Source organism: Oreochromis aureus, linkage group 15 (assembly GCF_013358895.1).
Source record: "Oreochromis aureus strain Israel breed Guangdong linkage group 15, ZZ_aureus, whole genome shotgun sequence".
Classification (NCBI taxonomy): Eukaryota; Metazoa; Chordata; class Actinopteri; order Cichliformes; family Cichlidae; genus Oreochromis; species Oreochromis aureus.
The window spans coordinates 39,689,262-39,714,951 of NC_052956.1; the positions used below are offsets into that span (position 1 = coordinate 39,689,262).

A 25,690-nucleotide genomic window follows, 5' to 3' on the forward strand; every position below is an offset into this window, starting at 1 on the left:
TTTACACAGTGTCATACTTAAAGTGTATGTTCTTATATTTCAGGTTCATTTAATTGTGGTAGTGTTGGATTCTTACAGAAGAGATCCTGGGATCACCGCATTTCATGCACCCTGGAAGTCCATGCCAAATCTTAAGCCAACTAAAAGATGGATGCAGCTAATAATAATAATAATAACAATAACAACAACAACAACAACAATGTATATGCTGATGGAAGCCTAAAACAGGCAGAACACAGCGTTAGGGCACTACAAAGAAAGAGCATGGGGAAATAAAAGGCCACGAGCAGCAGCAGCAGCAGCAGCGCAGGCTTCAGTCGACACAACCAGCAGGAGTTTGTAAAACAGGCAGGTACCTTTAAACTGAGAAGGTGGGAAGAGATGCTGAACCAGCTCCAACATGGTACCTGGGTCAACATTAAAAAGACCCAGAGAACAGAGAGTATTAGGGATGCAAAACCAATATCGTTTTATTTTTATCCAATTTAACACCAGGAAACTCCAAGAGGGGGTGGCAGTTGTTGGGCACCATGTCCCCACACTAATAAACCCGACCCACTAGCGGGATTTTGCTTGCAGTATTATTTGCAAGCTAAACATGATTAGCCAGCTAGCTGCAACTTCACTGTCTACTGATGTTTAGGTGATAAACTAATTTATACATAGCCAGATCAGCCCAGGGACTCATCCAGCCTTATTGGCAGTTTCTTGCTTCATGAGACAGTTTTGCTGTGTTTGTAGGCACAGCAGCATTAGCCAACATTAGCTTAAAGAAAGAGGGTTGTGAGTCAGATTTGATCCACCAAACCAATGAGCCTGCCATGAAACGAGTCCCATGCTTATGTTGACTGGTGCTTAATGCCCAACACAGCAGCTAGCTGGCTAACCATAGCTTGCTTATGTCATTACCAATAAAACTCAAAAGGTTCTGGCGTTGTTTTGTTGTGTTTATGTGAAGTTTGTGTTAGTTACTGCATTTCTAAGCTACCATTAACTAATGTTGCTTACTCCTGATGCCGGGAGCAAAAGAGAGTCTTGGGTGCTTAAACAGAGGGGAACTACATGTTTTTAGGTTCATGAAGATGCTTCTCAACCAACAGGCTTCTGCAGTTATAAATCCCCTAGTGGGGGCTGGTCCCTTGTAAGAGGTCCGGATGTTTGTACACCTACTGTTAATAATATACATAGTCACATGAGCCAAGGTCTGATAAAAGATGTGGGTCATGAGCATCACTGGGGCCAAAGTGTGAAGACGTCACCCCATTCCACCCTCATGTGAGCTGTCGAGGTCAACTGAGGCAAGGTGTGAGAGTGGGGGGTTTAAAAAGGATCTCGAGACTGAATTGTAGGTGCCTCATAGCTGACAGCTGAACTGAATAAGCCTCTTGGATGAGAGGCGGAAGCTTTTCACAAACCTAGTGAAGTCCAGCTGCCGTCTTTGTAAGCACTTAAGAGGACTGAGAACCGACAAAGACACGAGCAAAGGAGAGGCACTCGGGAGTGGGAATGGTGTGGATTTGAGAAAATCCAAGAGCTTCTCTTGGAGGCAACCAACAGAGTCATTTGTGGGTATAGTTTAGTTTTTAAAGTATTGACACATGCACCCGTTTAAACTGCAATTAAAAATAAATAAATATAAGAAGCAGTTTTATGTAATGCATTTTTCAAGCCCTGGATCCACTGACAGGGTGTTGTTCAGTATGACCTCTCATAGACATTTGAACTTCAATGGTAATTTCATTTACATAGCACATTTCATTACATGTAAACTCAATGTGTTTAACACATATGAAAAAAAACCATTAGAGACCTGTGCAGGCTTTTACTGCATTGAGGACGTGACAACAGCACCAATGAAGTCAAAGCCTGTGTGAATAAAAAGGCTTTCAGTTTGTTTGTAACTGACCTCAGGTCAGCAGGCAGCTTGTTTCAAAGCACAGCACCACACTCAGCACACTTACACGTGAGTTATACTGCGTCAGATCTACGTCGTAAATTACACCCCAACCCAAACCCTATTTAACCCTATGCTGCAACCTTCTACATCAGCTGTCCCCAACCTTTTCTGCACCACGGACGGTTTAATGTCAGACAGTATTTTCACAGACCGGCCTTTAAGGTGTGGCGGACAAATACAACAAAATAAAATAATACGACCGAGACAAAAACTGTGGTGTTTTGTAAATATAATAATAAACGTGAATTCACTGTGTAATTGTGTAACTTTATTAGCAGCGTCCTCCTGAAATGCACCAACAACATTGAGAGTAACATCCTCCTCTCTGCCCCTTAATGCTCTCTGGTCGCTATGGTAACACGTAAATATTTCTTTCAAAATAAGACACACAACTACAACACAGGAAAAGACCCAGGGAAACCGAGTTAACGATAAAACCCTGAAAACCATAAACGTCACACCTGAGCCTCAACTCTCGCGACCCGGTACCAAACGACTCACGGCCCGGTACCGGTCCGTGGCCCAGGGGTTGGGGACCGCTGTTCTACGTAACCTGACGTGCACTTCCCAAGAAATGTAACTACAAATCAGGTCGATGCATTCCACGATGTCTTGAAGTTAGTAAGTTAGTAGATTTATTCCCTCATTTTTCACAGAAGTCTACATGAAGCTTCAGTTCTGATTCTGGGAACAAAAAAAAAAAAAAAAAAAAAAAGGATAACACTCTTATCTTATATTAAAAATAAAAGTCTTTATAAGATCCTTGCTAACATAATTTTATATGTTTCTTAATAAGGTATTATTGTTGATTTAGAAGCAGTATAAAGGCAGAGTTAGTTGTTAAACATAATAAATAAATAATAAAGTATCATCTCTATTAAAGCATAAGAATCTATTTAGATTCTTAATATGTCTATAACGTGTAATAAACCCTTGTGTGATAATCTAAAATCTGATGCCACACTTGCATATTATTAACAGCTAATATGTGTTAATAAGCGCATTATAAGGATGTTATCTATTAACAAGTGTTGATAAGGTCAGTGACTTTTTACTAAGTGCAAATAAAATCTGAAGGTACAACAGGAGCTGTTACCTCACAGCTAGTTTGGAAGCTGATCCTAATTTAGTCAGCTGGGATTCAGACGATAAACGACTGAGCAGCAAAGAGTCATTAGAGAACATTTCATTAATTAGCAGTCAGGCAACACAGGTGAGAGTCAGGGTAGCTCTCAGTTTTAGAGCTGTCTGACACTCGGGGAGTTATTTCACACTCTGAGTGGGGGATTGGATATCATCATATAACTTGAGGACCTTGTTCCACAGCTGCTAAAACTAATGACATTCAGTCAGAGCTTTCCTGCATAGCAATTAAAAAGTAGTTAGACGGCAAGTGGAATGAATGTAGGAGCGAGGGACAAACTCTTCACATCAGCCTTGATGTTTCGATTCGACGGGCGCGCAGAGGTCAGTTTTAAAGAGAGACTCGAGGAGGCCATCTCCAGAGCTCCCACTGCACTGCAGCAGCGCTGTGTTTGATGTTCGCTGGAAAGTTACTTGGTACCAAAACAAACAAACAAAAACTTGGCATGTGTTATTTTTAAAGAAGCTGATATAACAGGGGGAGTTGTTGCTGATCCTTTTATTTTAGGAAGGTTTGACACTGAGCCAATATTTGGTGCAGAACTCTACAAAACCAAAAACTATACCTGATGTAAATTTGGCCACTTTCCCCTTCAAGGCTGTCTCCTTGCCCACCTCTGGGCCACTTCCAGCACAGCTAATACTTTTACATCAGTCCACAAAAGTCCTCGTGCAGACAGCAAACATCAACCTGTCTTCATATTAGGATCATCACCTGTGAGTCTGCTGCCTGCAAGCCCAGAGGCAGCACTGTGAATCTGTGCACCAGGATCAGACTGCCAGCTTCTCTGGTAGCATCCTGGAGCTTCTGCAGGAGAGCATTCAGCCCAAAGGACCCTGGACTGTGCAGCATCTTTATGCATGTGCTCATAGCACATTATAACAGCATTAACAGTAATCTTCACACTGCCTGTCTACTCTCCAGATCAGTCTCCCTGCAACTTCAGCTCGCTCCTCAAAATGAAATTCAAGATCGAGTGCTGCAGTTTGGTCACACAAGTATGAGAGAGCAACAACTGCAAAGGTTCAAAATGGGATTTCCAGGAAGTGATCCAAAAGGAGTGCTTGAAATAGTCCAGAGGTGAACAAGGAATAAAAATGTACGGCAAGCATTGCCTGTGCTCGTTATTGGTGAAGTCTGAGATGGTTTAAAACCAAAGTCCCAAAGCACATGCAGGGCTCGCAAAATCGCTAGCCCGACGTCCCGGGGCTAGCGATTTTTCCAGTCGGGCTACCAAAGTCTATCTCAGCCCTGCCCGTCGGGCTATCATAGGAAGGAAAAATATGTGTCAATGCTTTTGCATTCTTTCGCAAATGTAGCTGAGTAATTATGTCATTGGCATCGGTGAGCCACTGTCATTATGTGACATATTGAAATCGCGTTTGAATTTGCGCTTGTTTTTTGCTTTCACTTTGCGATCGCGCAAACTGTGTATAGAGAGCGGCAGCACTGATTGGTGAGTGACGATTAATTGTGCACCAATTCCTCTGACATCGTCTTATCACTCATTAGCTTACTATTCAAACATGACAAGTGAAATCTCCCACAGCAAGCTTAAACATGTGAGAGGTTGATTGGGCAGAGAATCGCTGACCGTTATGTGAGTGCGTGTGCAAAAGCAGCAGGATATATATTTTAGTTCTGCTGAGCCAAATAAGACAGGTCAGGGTGAAGAAGTGACAGCCAAAGAAAAGCCGACCACAAAACGGAAAAGTTATGACAAATCAGACTATGAGGCAAAAAGAAAGCTCAGCTTTATGGTTTCATGGACAAAAGAATTTCTGTGGCTGGAATATGACGAGCTAAATAACCAGGGCTGCACATAAGTGGTCCGCAGGTGCGCATTTGATGTCAAAATAAAAACGCAGCGCACCAGATAAGAAGTTGCAACAGGCGTTTGAGTACATAAGATTTTCTGGAGGAGGACAGACATTTGTTTAGAACTCTTAAAGATGTCGAAGAAGCTCCTTTAAGCAATTACTTTGGTGTTCCTCCACCTCCAAAGAAATGTCAGAAGGAGTCCGAACCACAAAAGAAGCGCGTATTCTCGGAAAAGTGGTTGCAGGAGGTGAGCTGGCTTCAAACAAATGATGAACGCACAGAGATGTGGTGCAGAATGTGCCGTGAAAATCCCACTCTAGCGGACAAAAACAGTGCCTTTTATATGTACGCAAACACGCGCTGCAACTTCTTATCTGGTGCGCGTCTTTTATTTTGACAGCAAATGCGCACCTGTGGACCACTTATGTGCACCCCTGTAAATAACATAATGTTCTGCCGGGTGTGTTGTTGCTTTTCCCTCGATTTCTGAGTCGACAAGCGCCTTTGTTACTGGGACCAGTAATTTTAAGAAAGACCCCCATTAGAACCCATGAGAAATGCAAGAAATGCATTATTGCTCAGTCTGCAAACAACATACCAAAAATAAACCTGAAAAATCTGTTTAGAACAGCGTACTATGTTGCAAAGAGTGAACTACCACTGGCAAAATTTAGCAGTCTTTGCAAACTTCAAAAAGCAAATGGCCTCGATCTTGGTTCCACTTACCTCTTACCTGTGACTTCAGTGGAAATTTCAGATTCAGGATCTGACACAGACTGATTCATGTTGTACACAGTTCTTACAAGTTCATAGAAATTTCTGTTCAATTAGAACCAAGTATTTGAGTTGATGGTTGTAATTTTTATACAATGTTGTAATTTGGGTTTCAACAATTTTTTGATTAATGTTTTGTGTTACAATATTATACTTTAATGTATAATATTGTAACGGAAACAAAACAAGAAACAAAACATCAATCAAAAAATTGCTCTTTTTTATTCGAGCTACTTAAATTTATTTTGGGCTACCACAAACTGAAGAGTCCCTGCCCGAAGGGCTACCAGGGATTTTGAAATTTTGCGAGCCCTGACATGAAACAGCCTTACCACGTGCTAAATGGCTGGCAGAGATTAAAAAACAAATACAATTAAGTAAATTTCACTTGATGTGCTTTTGCTTTTTAATACTTGCAACAAAAGTCTGATTACATACAATATCTTTGTTATTGGTTAATATAGGAACTCTGGCCTGCACACTGATTCTACAAATGAAAATGAAGCACTGTAATTAAAAGCCAAATGTTAAGTTATAATGACAATGCCAGGGAATGTGTCACAGAAACAGTAATTATAAATAAGCGCTTCAATTCAGTAAACTCATCATTTACATTGATAATTAGCTGCCCTTTGGTTGGAGCTGCTGAAGGATAGCAGAGTTATACATTCGCTTGCTCGCAGTGAACTAGCTAACCTTTCAGTTACAAAGCAGCAGCACTCCCCTTTAACTGACTTCAAATGCCAGTAGATGACATTAGCATATTGATAAACAAGAAAGTATTGCAATATGAAATGGAACTGATCAGTTCTGCAGGAGAAAGGCATGAAGGGAAAACTTTGCAGAACTTCAGCTCGATTTGAATAAAGGAGCAGAGCTAAATGAGGCACCGTTAACATGAAGAAACCAATTTCTACACAAGTGTGAAATTACATTCATGAGTGAATAAACCACACTGTACAAGCTGTTAGCTCAAGGCAGCCGGCTGTTAAATAGCACTTGTTTGTGCAGCTCACAACAATCCACATAACGAACAGGACAGCTGAGAAGCTTCCCTGCAACAGGCAGGTCACCGAAAGAGCAAATTAGGTTCCCATCTTAATGCAAAACACGCACACATGCACACACACACACACACACACACACACGTTTCAGGTGCACGTTAAGGAGGAGGAAAGGAGAGCCACCTCAGGAAAATAAATGTGCTGATTCTCATCATAGAAATTAAGAGTGTGTGTGCAGCAAAGGGAGGAAGACTGTGATGGTCTCTGTTATGCCAGACAGGGAGATGAAAATGCCTCCTGAATTTAATGTGGGAGTTATAAATAGGAAAAAAAACAGAGACTGTCAGCAGATTTGATGATATCACACTGACTCCAAATCAGCAGCTTAACAAAGGAAACGGAGCCAAAAGCTGAGGTTACAGCAAAGTTTCCAAGTCATTATTTGTTCACAGTAAACAAGGAGAACTTGTCAGCGCTGTAAAGCAGTTTATGAAAATGTATCAGACTCCAAGAGGTTTAAAGAGGCTGGTCTTTATTTTCTCTCACATATATGGTCACATTAGTGGATGCCCACTTAAGGCATGGATAAGGTTTCAAATAATGAGGACTGAAAAGTCACCCTGTGAGCCAAAGCTCAGCCTTCAAATTGTTTTCAACACTTTTTAGTTTCATACTGCTTTTTCTACTCTGAGCGGCCATAAGTGCAAATATCCAACATGCAGTCATCTCAGGTAGGAAGCTCCGGCTGTGTACCCGCCCACCTGCAGTGCAAGGACAGCCAATCAGAAGAAAAGGTGGACGGCACCAAGGCCCACTGAATGTTTCAGTTAGACACAAAACCTTTTTTACTTTAGTAGACGAAACCAACTATAACCTTTGTGTCACAGGTTCTACCAAAACCTGTATGAGGACAGAGACATGGTCCCAATATGAATGTACAGATGTATCATGCTATGCCAAAGGTGACTGCTCTGCTCTTAAAGAGCCGCCATGTGCTTCAAAAATGTTGAACTGAGAAACGTATCAGCCCACAGTTGAGGTTCAAGCAGGTTTCACCTTCATCATAGGTGTATTTATTCATGATTAAAGCTGCTTTTCTTAGCTTAACAATTTTATTCAGCGCGCTGGGAGAAGCTACATGTCTGAACTTTAATGGGGCCATAATGTTGTGTGATTTGGGAACCGGTGAGTAAGAATCATTTGCAGAGAATAAAGGTTTTTAAACCTTATTTTGAGGCAAAGCGGAAACATTTCTGAAGCAGGTTTTTTGTTTTAGAATATTTGTCTCCGTGACAAATGAACCTGAAGTTATGCTTCTCTTATTCTTTTGGACAGGCTCAGTCTCACATCACCTGACCCGAGTGCCGAGACTGACTCCCAGAAGGATTTTGGCTACCAGGAATGAACATTAGCAGTGCTCATGAAGTAACACAGTAAGTATACAGATTCCAGGTACTTACAGGGTTTGCTAGCAGGTACAACCAGCACCACAGCAGGAATAACCTACATGCAGACTCCTACATCACTATCAGAGAGACAGGCTATGTGGCAAACCGCCTCCATAAGATACACTGCCGGCTCTGGTCATGTGTCAAAGATGGATTTTCCTGAACACAGTAGTGCAGTCCACCTGGATAAGTTTGGGCTATCGGGAAGCATTCACAGGTGACAGGTTTGAGGGACCGTTACTGTGGACTGTCTTTGTAAGATTACCATCCCCCCCAAACACACAGGGTAACTGAGGCCTGGTGGCATTGACATGCTGGGCTGGGAGAATGTGATTACCTTTGCCTCCCGTCCCCTGGCCTCCGGGCTTATTGTAGAGGTAGATATCACCGTCAGCCATGTCACTGCTCAAATGAAAGTAGTGCTGCAGACAGAACAGGAGAGCAAATCAGTCTCTGGAAGCTCAAACCACACAAGTCAGCATTTATTTCATACACCACAATGAGACTTGTCAAAATGATTTTAGTGTCTGCCTCAGTTGTGCAGAGCCAGGAGCCTCCCATATCTAGGATTTATTCATTTTTAATCCCGATCACTTTAAACAGTGCTGTTTGTAGCGCACTCGCATGTCAACCTGTCATCTATCAATGCAGGCAGGCGTTTCTCAGTTTGCAGGGAGCACTGACTTATTTTTTACAAGTCAACAAATCATTCAAAGTATTTGGAGGACACAAAAAAGTCAGACTTGCTGTTTACTCAGGTGTTTAATTAATCATTCTCACCACTGAGCAAGCAGCAGTAGTTTCTTGGATTATGTGGAAGTTAAAAGTCAGAAATGATCTCATGGTGAGTGATTAGAGAGCTGCTGAATGATACGCCACTGATTTTGCTGAGTTTTCTCTTTTCTTTCAAAAATAAAATCTTGTAAATTAAACACACAGTCTGGAGATAAGACCTGAACAGGTACACACTACAGAAGGCTGGTGACACTGAGCTTCAGATGTTCAGGTAACCTGCTTCTTATTCTCACTGAGAGGCAGCTGGTATACTGCAGTGGACACTTGTATATCATGCAGTGTGTGCTGCATTTTACTTTGCACCTCGTGTATTTTATCTGTTGTGAGCCTGTTTAGCTGCTTTCTTGGGCACGTGTGTCTTATGAAATACATTTTTAATCTCAGTGGGACTTACCAGTAAAATAAAGGTCAATCTGCTCAAACGGAACAATCTTAGTAGACTTGCTAAGATATATTTATATGACCCTTTTATTTATTTTAACAAAGCAGTTTTCTTACACTAGTATGTCTGGTGGTCCCTTCCTGTTCTTCATGTCTATAGTTCACATGTTAAACCCTCCTCGAGGTCCACAGGGATAAACCGCAGAGCTGTTCAGGCGATCTCCAGAATTTCAAATCTGACTCTAGTTCCTGACAGTTACTTCAAGTTTTCTGTGTTGCCTCCAAATTCCAATGCAATTCAATGCAATTTTATTTATATAGCGCCAAATCACAACAAAAGTCGCCTCAAGGCGCTTTATATTGTACAGTAGATAGCACAATAATAAATACAGAGAAAAACCCAACAATCATATGATTGTTGGGATGTTCAATTCCAGTGAACCATCTTTAACCTACACATCAGCAATGTGTAGTGCTGCTTTATGGCAAACATGTCCCTTTGAATTGTCTGAGAACTAAGACTGTTTGCTGTGGGGGGTAACTGGACTGACTCCACTGTGCTTTAGCATTCAAGTAGTTTATTCATCTGTAACTTAATACCAAATATTAACAATAATAATCTATTTTATATACAGCCTATAATATAATAATGTTCAATAAGCCTAAACAACAAATAAACAGAGTTACAAACAAGCAGACAAAGTGAAAGATAAAGTAACTGTCCGCTGAACATCACAACAAGCTTTCTGATCTGACTGCTGCTGTTTTTTTTCACACCATCAGACCTTATTGTAACAATGTCACAGTGTTCCCTGAACTCAGCATTTCATTCGGGGTGTATGCAGTTATTGAAAGTGACAGAACTGCCAAGAGCCAGAACTACAAAGACGATCACTTCCACAGCAGACACTTTGACGTGTCAGAGGACTCGTGTTTTAATGAAGGCTGAATTCCACTTAAAGGATGTTCTGTTTTTGTGCATACTGGTTCAGTGTCATGGCTTACATAGAAATGTAATGAAATGTAGCCATCATTAAAGGTCTTTTGTAACTACTCTCCACCACAGGGTGGCGTTTTATCACAAAGTGTCACCGTGGTTGCCAATTAAGCAAGAAAACCTTTGGAATCAGGCGGTTCGAACTGAGGCCTCAAACAAACGTGTTTCATCATTTCTTTATAAACAAACGTGATTTCTTTCTGCTCATTCACATGACCAACGCCATCCTGACTCCAGGTACTTATTAAAGATTTAAAGACGAATATTAAACTGAACACATAAGGGGAAATGTTAGCTTGTACCTTGAAGTGATGTGCTGTATTCATGTCCGTGTACTTGGGCACGTGCAGGAAGATGAGGAGGTTCTGTTTGAGGTAGTGAGCCACAGCGGACAGCCAGGGGAGGCAGTACTGGGGGAGGCTGAAGGTCATCACCTCAGTGGCTGGAGATCCTGACGGCTGGATGAACTGACCAGACAACATTCGGTGAAGGCTTTTATCTGAAGCAATTTTCAGTAGTCTGAGTGCAAACAAGTGCTTTCTGCATTCCCCAGGGAGGATACAACCCAAACGCAGTACACAGTTTACTCATTTCACTATACAAGTCCAGGCACACAGAACTACAGAAGAACACCACACACACAGAAACACAAAATCAATTTTCCCCTAAAAAGTGAAAAGCATAACAATGTACCTCCACATCAGCTGGCGTCAGCTTGCAGTTCCTGACAAGCATAACAGTGATGATGTCCAAGGTGGTTTCATCCAGGCGCTTACGCAGGACCTTCACCAGCTCGTCTGTGATCTCTGGACCTGAACAAACGGTGATAAAAGAGCCCCGTGTCACCCTCACACACCTCTTCTGCCAGTGCGTTAGAAACGGGACGGAAAGTTAGCGATTAAAGTCTTCAGAGGATCGAGTGCATGAGGCAAACCGTTCCCCTGTGACAGAATCAAGTAATCCAAAGGTTCTGCTTACAAAGGGACCGTCCAAGTGCTTTAAGACTGTCCTTGTCGTGAGAAGTTTAGAAACTTTCAAGGTGTTCGAGATGTTTAGAAACTCTCCAGCTACGTGATATTGATCTCTAATTACATGCTAACGTCATGTCTATAGCCTGATGTTTTTGTGTTCTCTCCACCATCCTGTGATGGAAGCACATGGCTGCACCGCCCTACACTAACACTGTATAAAGCAAGGATAAAGCACCTTCATTTCATCTGGCTGTATAATAAAAAATGAAAAAAAGAAAAAAACAAGGAAAAAAAATATCAGTCTTTACTTAAAGATGCTAAGATGGGCCCGTTGCTGATGTTAGAGCGAGGCGCCTTGGATCGATGGGGAGTGGACTGCCTGTGGTACCAAGGGCAAAGCCAAAGTATGGGGAAGCAGCTTTCAGATATAATGCAGCATAAAAAACATGATAGTTTCAGGAATGTCTCAACAAACGAATTTTTTTACTCCAGACAGAAACATTTTTATTCTTGAAATGCTTAGCAGAAGCACCCAAGGGAACCTCGTCTTTGCTTTTCAAAGACATATTTATACTTTCCCAAAGTGAATGTTGATATTGAACATGGCCTCGGTTTCAAATAACGAGGTTGGGTTATCTACAATCAGTTCCTGTGAACTCAAAGCTCAAGCTTTTGGCTAAACACTCAGATTTCTTCTACTTTTGGCTCTGTATGATGTCACAGAGAGGGGACATTCCTAATATGGTCATCTCAGGCGTACAGCTTAAACACACGTCAACCTCAATATTGGAAACTATTACCATTATACTACTGTGGCTCTCTATATGAAAAAAACTATGTAAAAGAATAATGTTGGGTCTGCTTTAATAAAGCAGCTCTTCTGCTGACAAAAGCAAACTAATCACACAAACACTTGGAGGAGACTTTAATACAGCCATCCAGTGATACTGCAGAATAAAGATAATTTCAGACTATGATGAGTGGAAGAAGCAGAGGAGGATTTTAATGAGTTACGCTTTGAGAAACCATGAAGTGAGGCCAGCGTGTCTGCCTGAGACAGCTCCAGATTCCCAGTGCAACAGCCCCATCAACATGTCCGCGGGAGGAACAGCACCGGTCAGCAGAAACTCTTCACACCTAAACGTGTCAGCTTTTTATTTTTAACATGAGTTAGCTGAAGGAAGAAGTGTTTAAAATATACACACACATATACTTAGGTTGATTATTCCCAGTGTGATGAAACTAAGGTGCACACAGTAGTAGGGTTTGTGTTGTGTGCAGTGCTGTCTTACATTTATGTCAGGAAAAACATCTCTCTCTCTAAATTGAGTCCAATTTGGGAGTCACACCCCTCCACTACAGAACCCTTGTTCCCCAAAAGATGTGTGAACAAGGTAGTTGACAATTGCCTTCTCTGTCAGTGCCCCAAGTCACACTCAGTGAGAGAAGAGGAGCAGTGAAGGGTGTTAGCGAAACTGTGTGCAGCTCTGGCAGGTTTCCACCTCCTCATCACTGTGTGCGCAGCGGAGCAGCATCAGCCAGCGGCTTGTTGCACTGAGGGGCGCCACACAGTGCTACAGGCCTTCATTTATGTTTACTGGGAAATGGACTTGTTCTTATATAGCACTTTTCTACCTGAGCACTCAAAGAGCTTTATAACGCTACGCAGCACTAAAAAGCCTCCTCAGAAACTGAGAACTGCTTTGTGCAAACTCTGCACCTGATAATGGTCACAGATAACAACGCATTACATTTTAGGCTGCAGGAAACATAAATACATTCGACCCAACTATCCTTAAGAAATCAAAGTTCATCACATGTATGTCAAAGCACTTTATTAACACCAGGATAACCTAATTACCTGCTGCAGGTTAAGTTGATGCTGCATTGCTGCCATTAATTAATAGCTATTAATTTTCAAAATTGCTTATCTTATGTTAACAATATAGTGGAATAAAAACATATATATTTAGAAATACCATTACGAATCCGTCCTTATGTGCTGCTTAAAGACGAGGAGGTTCGACCTGAACCCACATGTCAAAGTGTCTTTTGGGTGTTTTGGCAAGACACTAAACCCCAAATTGCTCCTGATGCAACCACCAGAGTGTGATGGGTGTGTGCATGCATCAGGTAAAAAGCACTTAAAGTGGACAAAATAAAGCACTGTGTGTGTGTGTGTGTGTGTGTGTGTGTGTGTGTGTGTGTGTGTGTGTGTGTGTGTGTGGGTGTGTGTGTCTTGTTGTAAGGAAGTGCTTTCAGTTCTCAGCAAAGATGAAAAATGTAAGAAAATATAAACACCGCCCATTTACCATTTCACGAGTCTGGATGCAGCATCTGTGTATACAGTGTGAGAAGCAGCAAGCTGCAACCTTCTGAACACGTCAGGCTTTGATTCACCAATTTGTAATTTAATTGGTGTAAAAGCTGAATTGGCATGGTTTGACAGCAGCTGCTTTGATTCTGTGGTTTGCCTTTTCCCCTCATTCTTTTCAAGTAATGGTTATTTAAAGTTTGTCCCACTAAAACCAATGCACAGTTGCGATCACCATCATGAGGTGATTTTGTTCCTGTCTCCTATTCACCTATCAGCAGTGCTTTTGTCTATAAGACAAACATGAAGATGGTGCAGATTAAACCGCTGCCTTTTAATGACATTATTCTACAGGAGGTACTGTGCTGGGCTTTCTTCTTCACAAATATTAAAATGAAATGTTTGACAATGAACCACATTTTGCAGGCTGCAGCAAAGGATACTATAACTACTGCAGTAACATTTAGAATAGTCAGGGACACTTTAAACAATATGCATTCTGCATCATATGGATGATTTCTGCTTTTTTATGCATTAAAAACCATCAGTGAAAACTACTTTAGATTTTCAATGAGCATTTTCTCTGTCCGGTGGAAATCTGATCATTTTAGTCCAATCTAGCACATGACTGACTTTATCTCTCACCTGACAAATGTGAAAATCTCAGATACTGACAGTGACATCACTCCCAAATTGGCTTCATTCCAGTAGCCAAATCAGAAAATCAAAGAAAAACTGAATTTGTAGAGCAATTTGTGCATTACTATCAATACAGCACAATACTTTCTGTTTTCCTTACTATAAAACACCAGCCTGTTATGTGAATAACTGTACAGAAAATAATTCTGACTTCATTTGGAGCACACTATTACAACTTTAAAATGATTCTCAAGCCCTGATGTTTCCCAGTTCTCACCTGCACTCCCCACTCCATGCACCAGCAGCAGGATGTGCTTATCTACTTGTCCAACTGGCCGAGAGCCCTCCAAAGAAGACCTGGAGCCCTGAAAGACACATCAAAGATTTGGCAACAGTACTCTGATTCAAACCTCAATGCAGATTACACCGGTATCCTTTAATTTGTGTGTGACAGTGCATCTCTGTGGGAGGTATATGTACATGGACTTGGCATCAAATGTGCTCATGCCTCCTGCCAATGTACCAAAACCCTCCCCCGTGCTTAATCTGGCTGGTAAACAGTGTGCATGTTCATATTTTGATAGACATCTGTTTTCTCTCTCTGCATGTGCTAACAAATATTCAGTCCTTCATACTTCACTTCACGTTGTCCTTTCTGCCCGTTCCATGTGCACAGGATCCTCTGGAAATATGCTGAGAGGAAGATGAGATTTACTTCTGCTGCTTAATGTAAGTGCTTTCCAAAACTGTCCATCAGCCTTTCCGTGAGCGAATCTGAGGGAATGCAGCTGAAAACGTCTTCCTTTCCTGCCTTATCGACTGCACCCAGTGACTGACAGGCTCAGGTATAATCTCCCTTTCAGAACATCAGATAAGGTGCACAGAACCACCGGACCTGGAATTAGAGTCACTGAACTAAAACTTCCCTGAATTCTCTGACCTTTGACTACAGGCAACTTCCAGAAGACTTAAAATCCCTGTTTTATTAATCCAGTTAAGCAACACGACCTGCATTTACACACTGTTGTTTATTATCGGGAGGAAGTCCTTGAAGCGTTTCACAGAAGAGTGGGAAATTAATGGAAGATACTGGTCTCCAGTGCTACCCTTCAGCCTCCCAGTAGATATAACTATGGTATCAATTTCAAAATCTTTTCTCACCTTCTTCTCAACTTATTGCATTCATAAGATTTTGAGAAAGCTCGACCTCTGACCACTGAGATTCAAACTCATCTGGGATTTTTAGTAAACGCACTTATGGTCCAGCTTTAGTGGTCTGACAAGTGAAACTTTTACTCTAAGAGTAGTTTTTAGTCTAAGAGTAGGCTTAATCTGGCCCTCGAGGCCTGGAGTTGGACACCCCTGACTTAATCCATGTGTGGGAAACTAAGCCTGTGACCCTCAGAGAGAACAAATTTCAGCAAGATCATCTTAATGGCATAACTGCTGTTACAACACAAGTCCACTAACCAACCAACAGAAACACATCATAAAATGACAAGTTGATAAAATTAAAGTAATCGTACTACAGATAAACTGTGAAAAATGAAAGAGTTGGGATTCTCAGAAAATCAAGCTGAACCGTCTCATATGTTTGATCCGTCCCAGCCTTCAGCGCCTGCCTGACACATACTCTACCTCTCTCCTTCTGCAGCTCAGGTTCATGCCTGTGGGCAGGTTTGGCACACCTGTGCTTTACCACCTCATCACCCTGCAGTATTTAAGGACCAGCTCATCCACCCACTCTGCCAGAACGTTACAGTCGTCAAAGCAATTTAGGCTCAAATTATGCTCCCAGTCAATTATCTGAGATTGTCCTTGTTAAGTAAATTTCCCCCCGTGTGCCCGCCAGCAAACTGTCAGCCTCATTTCTGGATCCTTGCCTCTCTTGATACTTACCTGTCTGCCCACTCTCCACCCATGCTTGCACCTCTCAAACCGACTAAGACTCTGAACAAAAACCTTATCATCATCTTTGATTAAATACACACAAAAACCATTTCAGAATGTAGACGTTTGTATGGAAGCTGCATTTAACTTTGCCTATCCTGGTTTACATCATCACACAGTCCCCACATCTTAAAGTGACGTCCCACAGTGAAATGATCTGTTCTTGGTTGCAGTCAATGAATAGACTTGGTCACTTACTACAGAGTCCTCGGACATCGAAGGCTCTTGACTCCTGGCGAGCCCAATGCAGCGAGGCGTGTGGAGGTTCCCGTCCATGTCGGAGTACTTCCCTGTTAGTGACGTTTCACAGAGTCTGGAAAGAGAACACGAGGAGGTGCTTCTGTAAGTTGATGTCTTTCTGGATGAGCTGGTAATAATCATGTATTTAAGAAGAGAGAACCATCTCTGCCCGCACATCTGCCATTACGACAAATGTCACACAATTTGTTGCTGCTTCTCAGTCTATCTGAAAATCACTCTCACTGATGTTAAAGAAATGCTGGATATCTGAAACACATTGGAGGTAAATTACAATACTTATTCAGAAAAATAAGTCTCTGGGCTCGTTTTCTGCTTTGCCTGTGCAGAGAAACGTCGATCTGCTGCCACTTTAACTGTAGATAAACTGCTCCAATCACTCACGCTCCGATCAATACGTACGTTTGAATCCTCATCAAAAATTCATGTCCGAGCAAAGATGCTGCTGAGGTGTAACATAACATACGTCTGGTTTTTATCGTCACTACATCACCTCATTAATGTATATAAATACACACATTCGCACACAGACTGATTTATATGAAACTCTGTATTCTGTGGTTTGTTTCCTGTTTTATTCTCAAAGAAGGAATTTTCACACTTTTCCTGCAGAAGAACACAGAATGAAACAGCTGATACGATCATATCAGGCCCTGCAGGCCTTTCATTCATGTCAGTCATTGTTGCACAAGGACAGGACGCACCACGTGTGTGCAGCAGAATCCAGAGATGTCCTGATAGCTGAATCATTGTGACTGTCTCAGCTATTTTACCGGTGACCACACCCTTCAACTTAAACTCAAAGACCCTCTGTCGCAGGTCCGTCCTAAGGAGAGCGACTGTTGAGGATGTGCGACTTAAATAAACAAAGAAACCAAATAGAAAAGATTAAATGCTAATGTTGGGATGACACACTGATAAGGAGACGGTTTGTAAAGACCTATGACTGTATGTCCGCCCTTATATACAATCGTTTGATGAGACTGTCAGGCCCGATTTATAAAGTTTGACAACGGTTCTTATGCAAATAAAATGTTTTCTTTTCCAAATACATAAAAAACCCCACATTTTAATCAGGGTTCGTACGCTTTTTTCAGGGTCAAATTCAAGCACTTTTTAAGCACTTTCAAGGTCCCTTTTTAAGCTTTTCCAGCACACAGTTGCAGCAACTGTGACGTTCACTAGTAGAACTGACACACAAAACAAAACGACTACACTACACACTAACTACACAAGACAACGCACTAACTTGAGACTCCAAACATGATAAACGTCACAAATCTCTCACGTATCAAAACTCTCTCTCTCTTTTTCGCTCACTCGCTCTCCCTCTCTTCCCAACAACCAAATACCACATGTTGCCGTATCATTTTTTGATTGGTCGACATGGTACATTTTTCCACCAATAGGGAAGGAGCGTTTTTTCTTTTTTCACTCACAAGCAAAGCGTGTTTGCTAGCGCTCTCCTTAGAAAACGCCGTTTTTACCGTTTCTTCCCGGAGGAAACGCCACTGTTTTATTCAGAAACCCCCCAAAAACATCGGTTTTACGTGACCTATCAACACAATTTAAAAACTGGTATATAGTTTGAAGTCCGCACGTTAGACCCAAGTTGAAATGGAGACTCTGGGTCCGTCGACCCCAGAGGGTTAATCAGAAAGCCTTAAGTTAGCTAGTTATGTACCGGGCTAATGTTTAAAGCTTTCACTTGAGTAAATTAACTCATATTACTGCTAAGTAATGTTAGCTAAGTTCACAGCATATTCCCGTAATAGCGCTGCCATACTGCATCACACTCAGTGCATTTCAATCATTTCTCCAGTGAGTTTGATAGCTAGCAAAATAATAATCATAATTAAAAAAAAGCATGCATGTAACGTTCGGCGTACTGGAAAATTATTTACTAGCACTCACCTATCATGCGACTGGAGAAGCATAAACTCCGCCATTGTTGTTTTCCATCAAACACTCATTAAAACAGCAACCTACAGGTATGTTAGCGCACTCGTCCCCGACTGTCCGAGGGAGGGGCGGGGTCACATATTGAAACAGACGCAAGGCAGCCCAGGCGGGAAATTTTGCTTTTGCGTCTCATTTTATTTCTCTATCTGATAAGAAAACAATTCAATCAGATAGCTATTTATTGTGAATGAAATACAGTTACATTTTCAAGCACTTTTAAGCACCACATCTGAAATTCAAGCACTTTTCAAACCTTGAAAAGACGACATTAGAATTCAAGCATTTTCAAGGATTTCAAGCACCCGTACGAACCCTGTTTAATGCCATGCACTCCACCATATGAATCAAACAAACATGCACACAAAGTGTTGTGTTTAACTACAGCAAATCTTTACTTAAACACAACACAGTAACTGACTGACTGTGTTTTACTGTGAAGTGAACGGGGAACTGCGTCAGCAAGCATGAGAGGAAATGCTGGCTCCAATCTCACAGAGCAAACTACGATTTGGAAGCTGCACCATCTGGCACAAACATCACAAAATTGTTTCCTTGCAAAGTCCTGTTTGACAGCAGTTCAATTACCAGGAAGTCGGATTTCTCCTCTATCACACTGTTGTTGTAAGAACATTTGTGGGTGGATTTTTGCCTCCAGCAAACAAGATGGAAAAAATCTCCCCAAATCTCAGAGTCAAGGAGAGCCGTGTCACAACAATCTTCACAAAGCTCTCGCAATATGGAGGAAAGTTTATACTGGGAACTTATACTGGGAAGTTTATACTGGAGTATCAGGGGGCGAAATGCTGGAAAATACTTTGGGGGCAAAACTGAAGCCCACTGGAGAAGAAAAGAAGTGAAGTAACAGAGAGTCAAAGTCAAACCTGAGGTAGAAGACTGATTTAGTGGTACGCTCCTGGTAGACAAACATGTTCTTCCTGTTGACCACGCAGAACGCATTCAACACAGAGCGCAGGGCCTGGATCGCTGCGGCAGGAAGACAGAAACATGTTTACAGAACAAATCCACTGATTTAGGAACTTTGCTTGATTCAAAAAAACTCTAATTCACAAGCACTTATTTCTAACTTCAGCTCTCTGTATCGAAGATTAGCCCAGGCCTCGGTATCATACTGGAATTGAAAAAGTTGGATCGAGTTAGCCATGAAAAAGAGCCCACATGTTTACATGAAGTTCCCAGTTAAAGCTAATTAAAATGCATGGATTCACAGCTACGGGTGAACATTTAATACAAAACAGAATTATAAATCCTTTTTAAATCCTGCACAGCGATTCCTTGGAGTAAGTAAGAAGAGATTTATAATAGACTGAACTGAAATGACTACATATGTTTAAAGCCGAGCAGGTTCCTCTCACCTCTGGCCACTCCCATGTTGGGTCCCATCTTGAGTCGGGGGTGAATGTGGATGATTGTGCGCCACACCACATCGCAGGCAAAGTGCCCTGGGATAAACTGCATGGTAGCAGCCAGATAATCTCTGGCCTGGTAGCTCTCCTCTGTGCTGTAATCTGTGTGGTTAGAGAAACACCAATATTTACAACTTTATTTGCAACTGCAAACATAACAGAAGATTTCTTATATATCTAAAAACCTTTGTCAGGAATCGCAGCGTTAATGTAAAGCACTGTAAAACTACCTGCATCTTATCTCACTCACCATCAGAGGTGTTGAGCCTCTGCCTGCAGTGAGGCTCACTCTTCCAGATGTCTTCCTCACTCTCAGCCACCAGCAGCTTGTTACAAAGATGGCTGTCGTGCAGGTCCTGGAGCAGCATACGCTACAAAAACACAGAGTGTGCAAACAGAAAATGCAAGTTTCAATTCTCTTAAATGTCTGAAAATTATACAGCAATTAATATAAACGTTGATGAGTTTATAGATTGGGACCGAGTGCGCGGCGCCCGCTCTCACCCAAAGCACGCCAGCTGTGGGGAAGTACATTTAACTGAGTTTGGTATTTCAATCAATCAAAACAATGGTCCGAGTACAGGACGCGCTTCAGGCTGCAGAAATAATTAGCAGGTATTGACAGTTTCTAGACATGGACAGAACAGATTATGATAAAAAAAATCTTTGCAAGACAAACTCAGTTATTATGTCTATGAAACAACAAAATTCCTTCCATCTTTTGAGTTTCTGAAACAATGAAAGAGCTTCATGACGCAGTGCTGTAGTAACTACCTGATTCACAATTCTGCACATGTCTCCGATCTTCCTGACCACCATTTGGTGCAGCTGTAAGTATTCAGGCAACTCCTGCTCTTCCTCTTTCTTCTCCAGCTCCTCAGTGCCGACCTCTTTTCCCTCACTGAAGCACCTGTAACGATAAAACACATCCAAACGATGAAGAGCCGTGATCAAAGTTATGAAAGTAAGCTCAGAGTCAGAAAAACTAAAATGCTCTTGTTTTTAGTGATCTGCTTCTAATGTCAGCAACGAAAAACTTTTGACTAAAAGAAAAATAAAAAAATAAGAAAGAGTCAAAGGAAAACAACATTTGTATTTGTTACTCTTTCCCTCATAAAGACGACACTTGACGACCTCCCATTAACGGTGAGTTTGACTCCATCGTATATATCAGTCGACCGTTGGAACATTTTCCGTGTTTTTCCAAGGGTACATCCATCGACCGGCACCACCCTCAAACTTCTGATCCAAACTCAGTCAGTTTTTTTGATATGACAGAAACCGCTCAGTTCACAAAGAGCCACAAAGGTGACCAAAGAGCTTATAACTGGGAACATCCAGAAACAACGTTGTACCTGACAACATGATCCACAAACACACTGTTAAACAATAATAACTTAAAATAACTGGAAGTAAATTTATTAGCACAGATGTTTTATGGATGTCAAATCCTTTCATGGTCACAAAGCACAAACTAGAAGTTAAAGCAACAGCATGCAATAATAAGGTATGTAGTAAACTGTTTCAATTAAGAATAACTGGTTACCAGTCTGGACTTAGTCTGGAAGAGAAGTCACAGAAAGTCAGAGCAAAGCTAGTCACAGAATTCATGTTTATAAATACATGAAAAATATTGCATGAGTTTAATATCTCCGGTTCTTAGAGAGGTTTGAAGCAAATCTTTGAGAAATTATTACCATTAAAAAAGAAAAATGAGAAACTTGTGAAGTGAAAATTGTGTTGCAAATGAATAATGCATTTAATATCTGAGTACACAAATGTGAAAAAAGAGAAATGCAATCTGACTAATCAACGTCTTCCTCTCTAAACAGTTCTGATTTTTAATGTCTGTAAGAATAAAAACGGATCCTTGAACCAGGGGCTTCTTTGAAAACATGTTACAGTTGTTTCAATTAAAAACTGTATAGTTGTTTTGTCTGTGCTTCACACCATTTTTAGGTCACTTGTTACTAAATGAATGAAAAATGGGAATCACTGTAAATGACCTGGAGTGGGAGTAGACCGTCACTCTGTCCTGGTGGATCTTAACAATGAGCCAGAAGTCTGGCATAAGCCGGGACTGGCACTCCTGTTCGTCCAGGGTGGGGCTCTCACACTCAGAGTCGCTGCTGCCACCATCATAACCTGTGAATACAGCACTGTGTCATTATTCAACATCTTTCCACCATTTTTCTGAAGACACATTGACATGAATTGTCTATAACATAAGAATTAAGACTCTGTAAAGCAGACATTACACTGTGCTTTGAGCGTGCCTGATTTCAGACTGCAGGTGTTTATATGACTCTCCCCAGCATGCCACAGGGAGCTCTCACACAGCTTTGTGCAGCACTTACCCTGCATGTCTGAGTCCAGGCTGCCTTGGCTGGAGACGACACTCTGGACTCGACTCGGCCTGAGTTTGCCGCCACCTGAGGAAAGAAAAGAAGAAGTCATAGAGCAGAGCGTCTCTGTTCTACGCAGATTACACTACAGTGCTGAAACCCCGAACAGCGCAGCACGCTGAGAGAATCTGAGTGGTTACAATTTCTTCAAATTTTACTTACTTTCACACGGACTTTATGTTTTTAATACTTGTATTTATTAAGCTCTATTATGAATTATATTTATCTTTTTATATTAAGTTTCTTTTTTACTGACAAACTTTTGAAATGAATAAAGTACAAATGTAAGGTATTTAATCATCACTGGACATGATGATGATACACGTGCAACAACACAGTGAAACAAGCAAACCTAAGCAGGTATGAATGTGAAACTCACTGTGAGAGGCCGACTGCACGGACTCAGCCAGGCTGACACTCGATGGTGTCTTTGGGGGTGAGCTGGACTCTGTGCAGCTCTCTGCCTGGAGCTGGGGGGTACTGGGCTGACCTCTGTCCCCAACCATGCTAACAGAGTCATCCGCTTCAGGCTTCAAGGCTCTAACTGATTCACCAGCGTCCGTAGTCGTGTCACTGAGAGCATCAGCAGCAACACTGACTGGCTTCTTGTCCTCACTCTGCACAGAGTTCAACTAATTAGAGTCAATTTGTCTGATAAGCTCCTGCAGATAAACTCTACTAACTACAAGTCCTAAAATTTAACGTGATTTATTTCTGATCATGGATATATGCTGATGTCAGACAGCTTATAAAAACAAACTGAATCCACAGCTGGACAGATAAAGGCTGATATCATGTATTTTCCCTCCTCTGCACATCACAGTGATTGATGTATCTAACCTCACTGTCGGCCTGAGCTTCTGCTTCACTCTCGAGTGTCGTGGTCTCCACCTGAGCTGCAGCACTGCAGGATATGGTGGTGGTGGTGGCGGCAGGGTGCAGTGGGGGGGATGCAGTGCTCTCAGACAGCCTCTTGGTCTCTCGGATCCTCTGTGGGTGCAGTCTGCTCAGGGACATATAGTAGAAGCCGGCCTGTTCTCCATTTAACACATAGCCAGAGAAAGACATCCTACGAAACTCCTGCAAGATAAACAAACGTTTTCCTGTTTTATATTCGTACGTGCATTTATACAGAGATAACATAACTCTGTGCATGGCTGTGAATCAGCCTATATGCACATATGCAAGAACAAAATTAAAGATTCATTAATTAGCTCCTATTATGTTCTCATTCAAATATTTGCAGACATGTTTTTGGGCTGTAGAAAATTCCTTGAGAAACATTTTTGTCAAATGTGTTTTGTTCTTCTTGCCTCTTTGAATTTTTCCAGGGACAGTTCAGGCCCAAAGACAAACTGAAGCGGGACTTCCTCGCAGTGACAGTGCGGTCGACCGCTGGAGCGTAAAACGTGCTCCGCCACTTTCTGCAGCGTGGCCGGGCCGATGACCCGAGAGTGACGCAGAGCAGAGACGATCTCGTCCTCCAGCAGCCAGCGGATCTGAATCACACGGAGAGAAACCAAGATAAGAGCAGCACTGCTACTGTGTGTGTGTGTGTGTGTGTGTGTGTGTGTGTGTGTGTGTGTGTGTGTGTGTGTGTGTGTGTGTGTGTGTGTGTGTGTGTGTGTGTGTGTGTACAGTAACAGCAGAAAGCACAGATATCTGTTCAGTGAATTTTTCAGAGAAGACAAAAAGATTATTAGAAAGTGCTCTTGTGACTGGACAGCCCGGCTTGAGAAACGCTGCACGTTTCAGTAATGTGGAAAAGCTGCCCACCTGTAACGTGTGTGAGGACTCACCTCGTCCATTGTGGCCAGGATTGCCAACTTGTGGGGAAGTGGGAGTTTGGATAAGGGGTCACCAGAGATGCCGTTGACACTTCCTCCCCTCAGACTGTCCAGCACGGCCATCAGCTCCTCATCAGAGCGATAGGAGGAGGGCTGCCCTGGTGAACGATTCACACTGCTCTCTGAGGTGTACCTACACACAGAGAGATGTGACGTGAACATCATGGCATCCACACTCAGACTAACTCAAAGACGCAGTGCTTGCATGTTGTATGGGTCTCCTGCCAACAGCTTCACTCTGGTGCTGCTACTAATCATCACTTCCAATCCCGTCACTTTAACCTAAAATAAGCAATAACTGCTAAACATGAACACAAAAATTACACTTTATTATTTTTGTCAGATTGGTTTTTAGTTTATACCATGATGGAAACAATAATCACTTGGTAGAAGATTAGCAGCCTTTCAATGAAAAATGACTAAAATAAGATATTTTCTGTGGATAAAATAATTAATTCAGAGTAACAGTTGTGAAAATAATCAGGAAAAAAAATGAAATATTAAATAAAACGGGAGAAGAAAGGAAACCGCACCTGTTTAATTATAGTAAAATAAATCGAGTGATATTTCACATCTGCTGGTGTAGTCTTCAGTGAAATACAGACGCAGCCAAAACTGTTGGTTTGCTTTTCTATTTGTTGGAGTCCATCTTCCAACTGACAGTTCAGCCTTTTCCATAATTGTTCAGTGAGATCCAGACTCATGCTGCAGTGTTTTCTTAGATGTGCATTATGGGAGATTATATACAGGCAGATAGAGCTCCAGGATCCTGAGTGGGGTGTGTCTTAAAATGAAGCTCCACCTCTATCTCACAGAGCTGTTTTTTTACTTTCAAAGCTTGTGACTTGCTAAAATACTTTCACTTAGTTTCATCTGTGTGACATTTATTCATCTCTTCATCTGGCTGCAGACTATTCCAGCTGTCACAGGTTGAGAGATGGTGTACACCTTGGACAGGTCACCAGTCTTGTTGCAGAGCTAATGAGCATTAGGACTGGTAACATAAACATGACAAACTGTGGTCCAGTTTGTCATGTTTCTCTTTCAAAGGTGTTCCTGGTTCATCTCTGCTGGAGCCACTTTAATTCAGAGAGCAGTGCAGGGTGCAGAAAGATGTGGTCAAATCCAGGGAAGTGAGTAAAATCCTGCCCAAAGAGGCATCAATAACTCTTTAAAGGCCATTTCAGAAATTCACTGCAGAATAAGCAGTGTCACCGGTTTCTTTGTTTATTTCTGCTCTATGTTATCACTTTAAAATCCTACCAACGATCCTCGTACACAGAACTTTACAACAAAGGATCTTTACTGCAATCCGATCAGGAAATTTAAAATTGAGATTTAAAAAGCTTGGAAAATCTGACTTTGCACACGACCTGTTATGATGGAAGTCGGCCATGGCTTCGATCTCCAGAGGCAGCGTCAGAACAAAAATATCCAGCGTGACTGAGAGTTCGTTCAGATCTACAGACTGCACCGCCTCAGCATTCTCCAGGCAGGAAATGACCTCACCTGCAAACACAAGTATGAAATAAGCTCGAGAACAAAATCAGCAGTGTGAAGAAGCAACGCTTTAAAGTGTCCAAAGTGGTGATTTATAGA

At 41.8% G+C, this 25,690-nt stretch overlaps 1 protein-coding gene across 9 annotated transcripts in view; it reads right to left on the reverse strand.

Annotated features, from left to right (window-relative positions):
* Positions 1–25,690, reverse strand: part of szt2 (SZT2 subunit of KICSTOR complex) — a 97,659-nt gene that overhangs the window by 49,265 nt on the left and 22,704 nt on the right. For all 9 annotated transcript variants that reach the window (XM_039599366.1, XM_039599360.1, XM_039599361.1 and 6 more), the window contains 16 exons: positions 25,465–25,600; positions 24,044–24,224; positions 23,558–23,743; positions 23,085–23,324; positions 22,624–22,861; positions 22,197–22,271; positions 21,846–21,984; positions 20,614–20,749; positions 20,090–20,210; positions 19,789–19,941; positions 19,297–19,399; positions 16,394–16,508; positions 14,523–14,610; positions 11,015–11,133; positions 10,624–10,788; positions 8,486–8,570 (listed from right to left, as the gene is read on the reverse strand). In XM_039599366.1, coding sequence (XP_039455300.1) covers positions 8,486–8,570; positions 10,624–10,788; positions 11,015–11,133; positions 14,523–14,610; positions 16,394–16,508; positions 19,297–19,399; positions 19,789–19,941; positions 20,090–20,210; positions 20,614–20,749; positions 21,846–21,984; positions 22,197–22,271; positions 22,624–22,861; positions 23,085–23,324; positions 23,558–23,743; positions 24,044–24,224; positions 25,465–25,600 — 2,280 coding nt within the window. The remainder of the gene's footprint in view (positions 1–8,485; positions 8,571–10,623; positions 10,789–11,014; positions 11,134–14,522; positions 14,611–16,393; positions 16,509–19,296; positions 19,400–19,788; positions 19,942–20,089; positions 20,211–20,613; positions 20,750–21,845; positions 21,985–22,196; positions 22,272–22,623; positions 22,862–23,084; positions 23,325–23,557; positions 23,744–24,043; positions 24,225–25,464; positions 25,601–25,690) is intronic.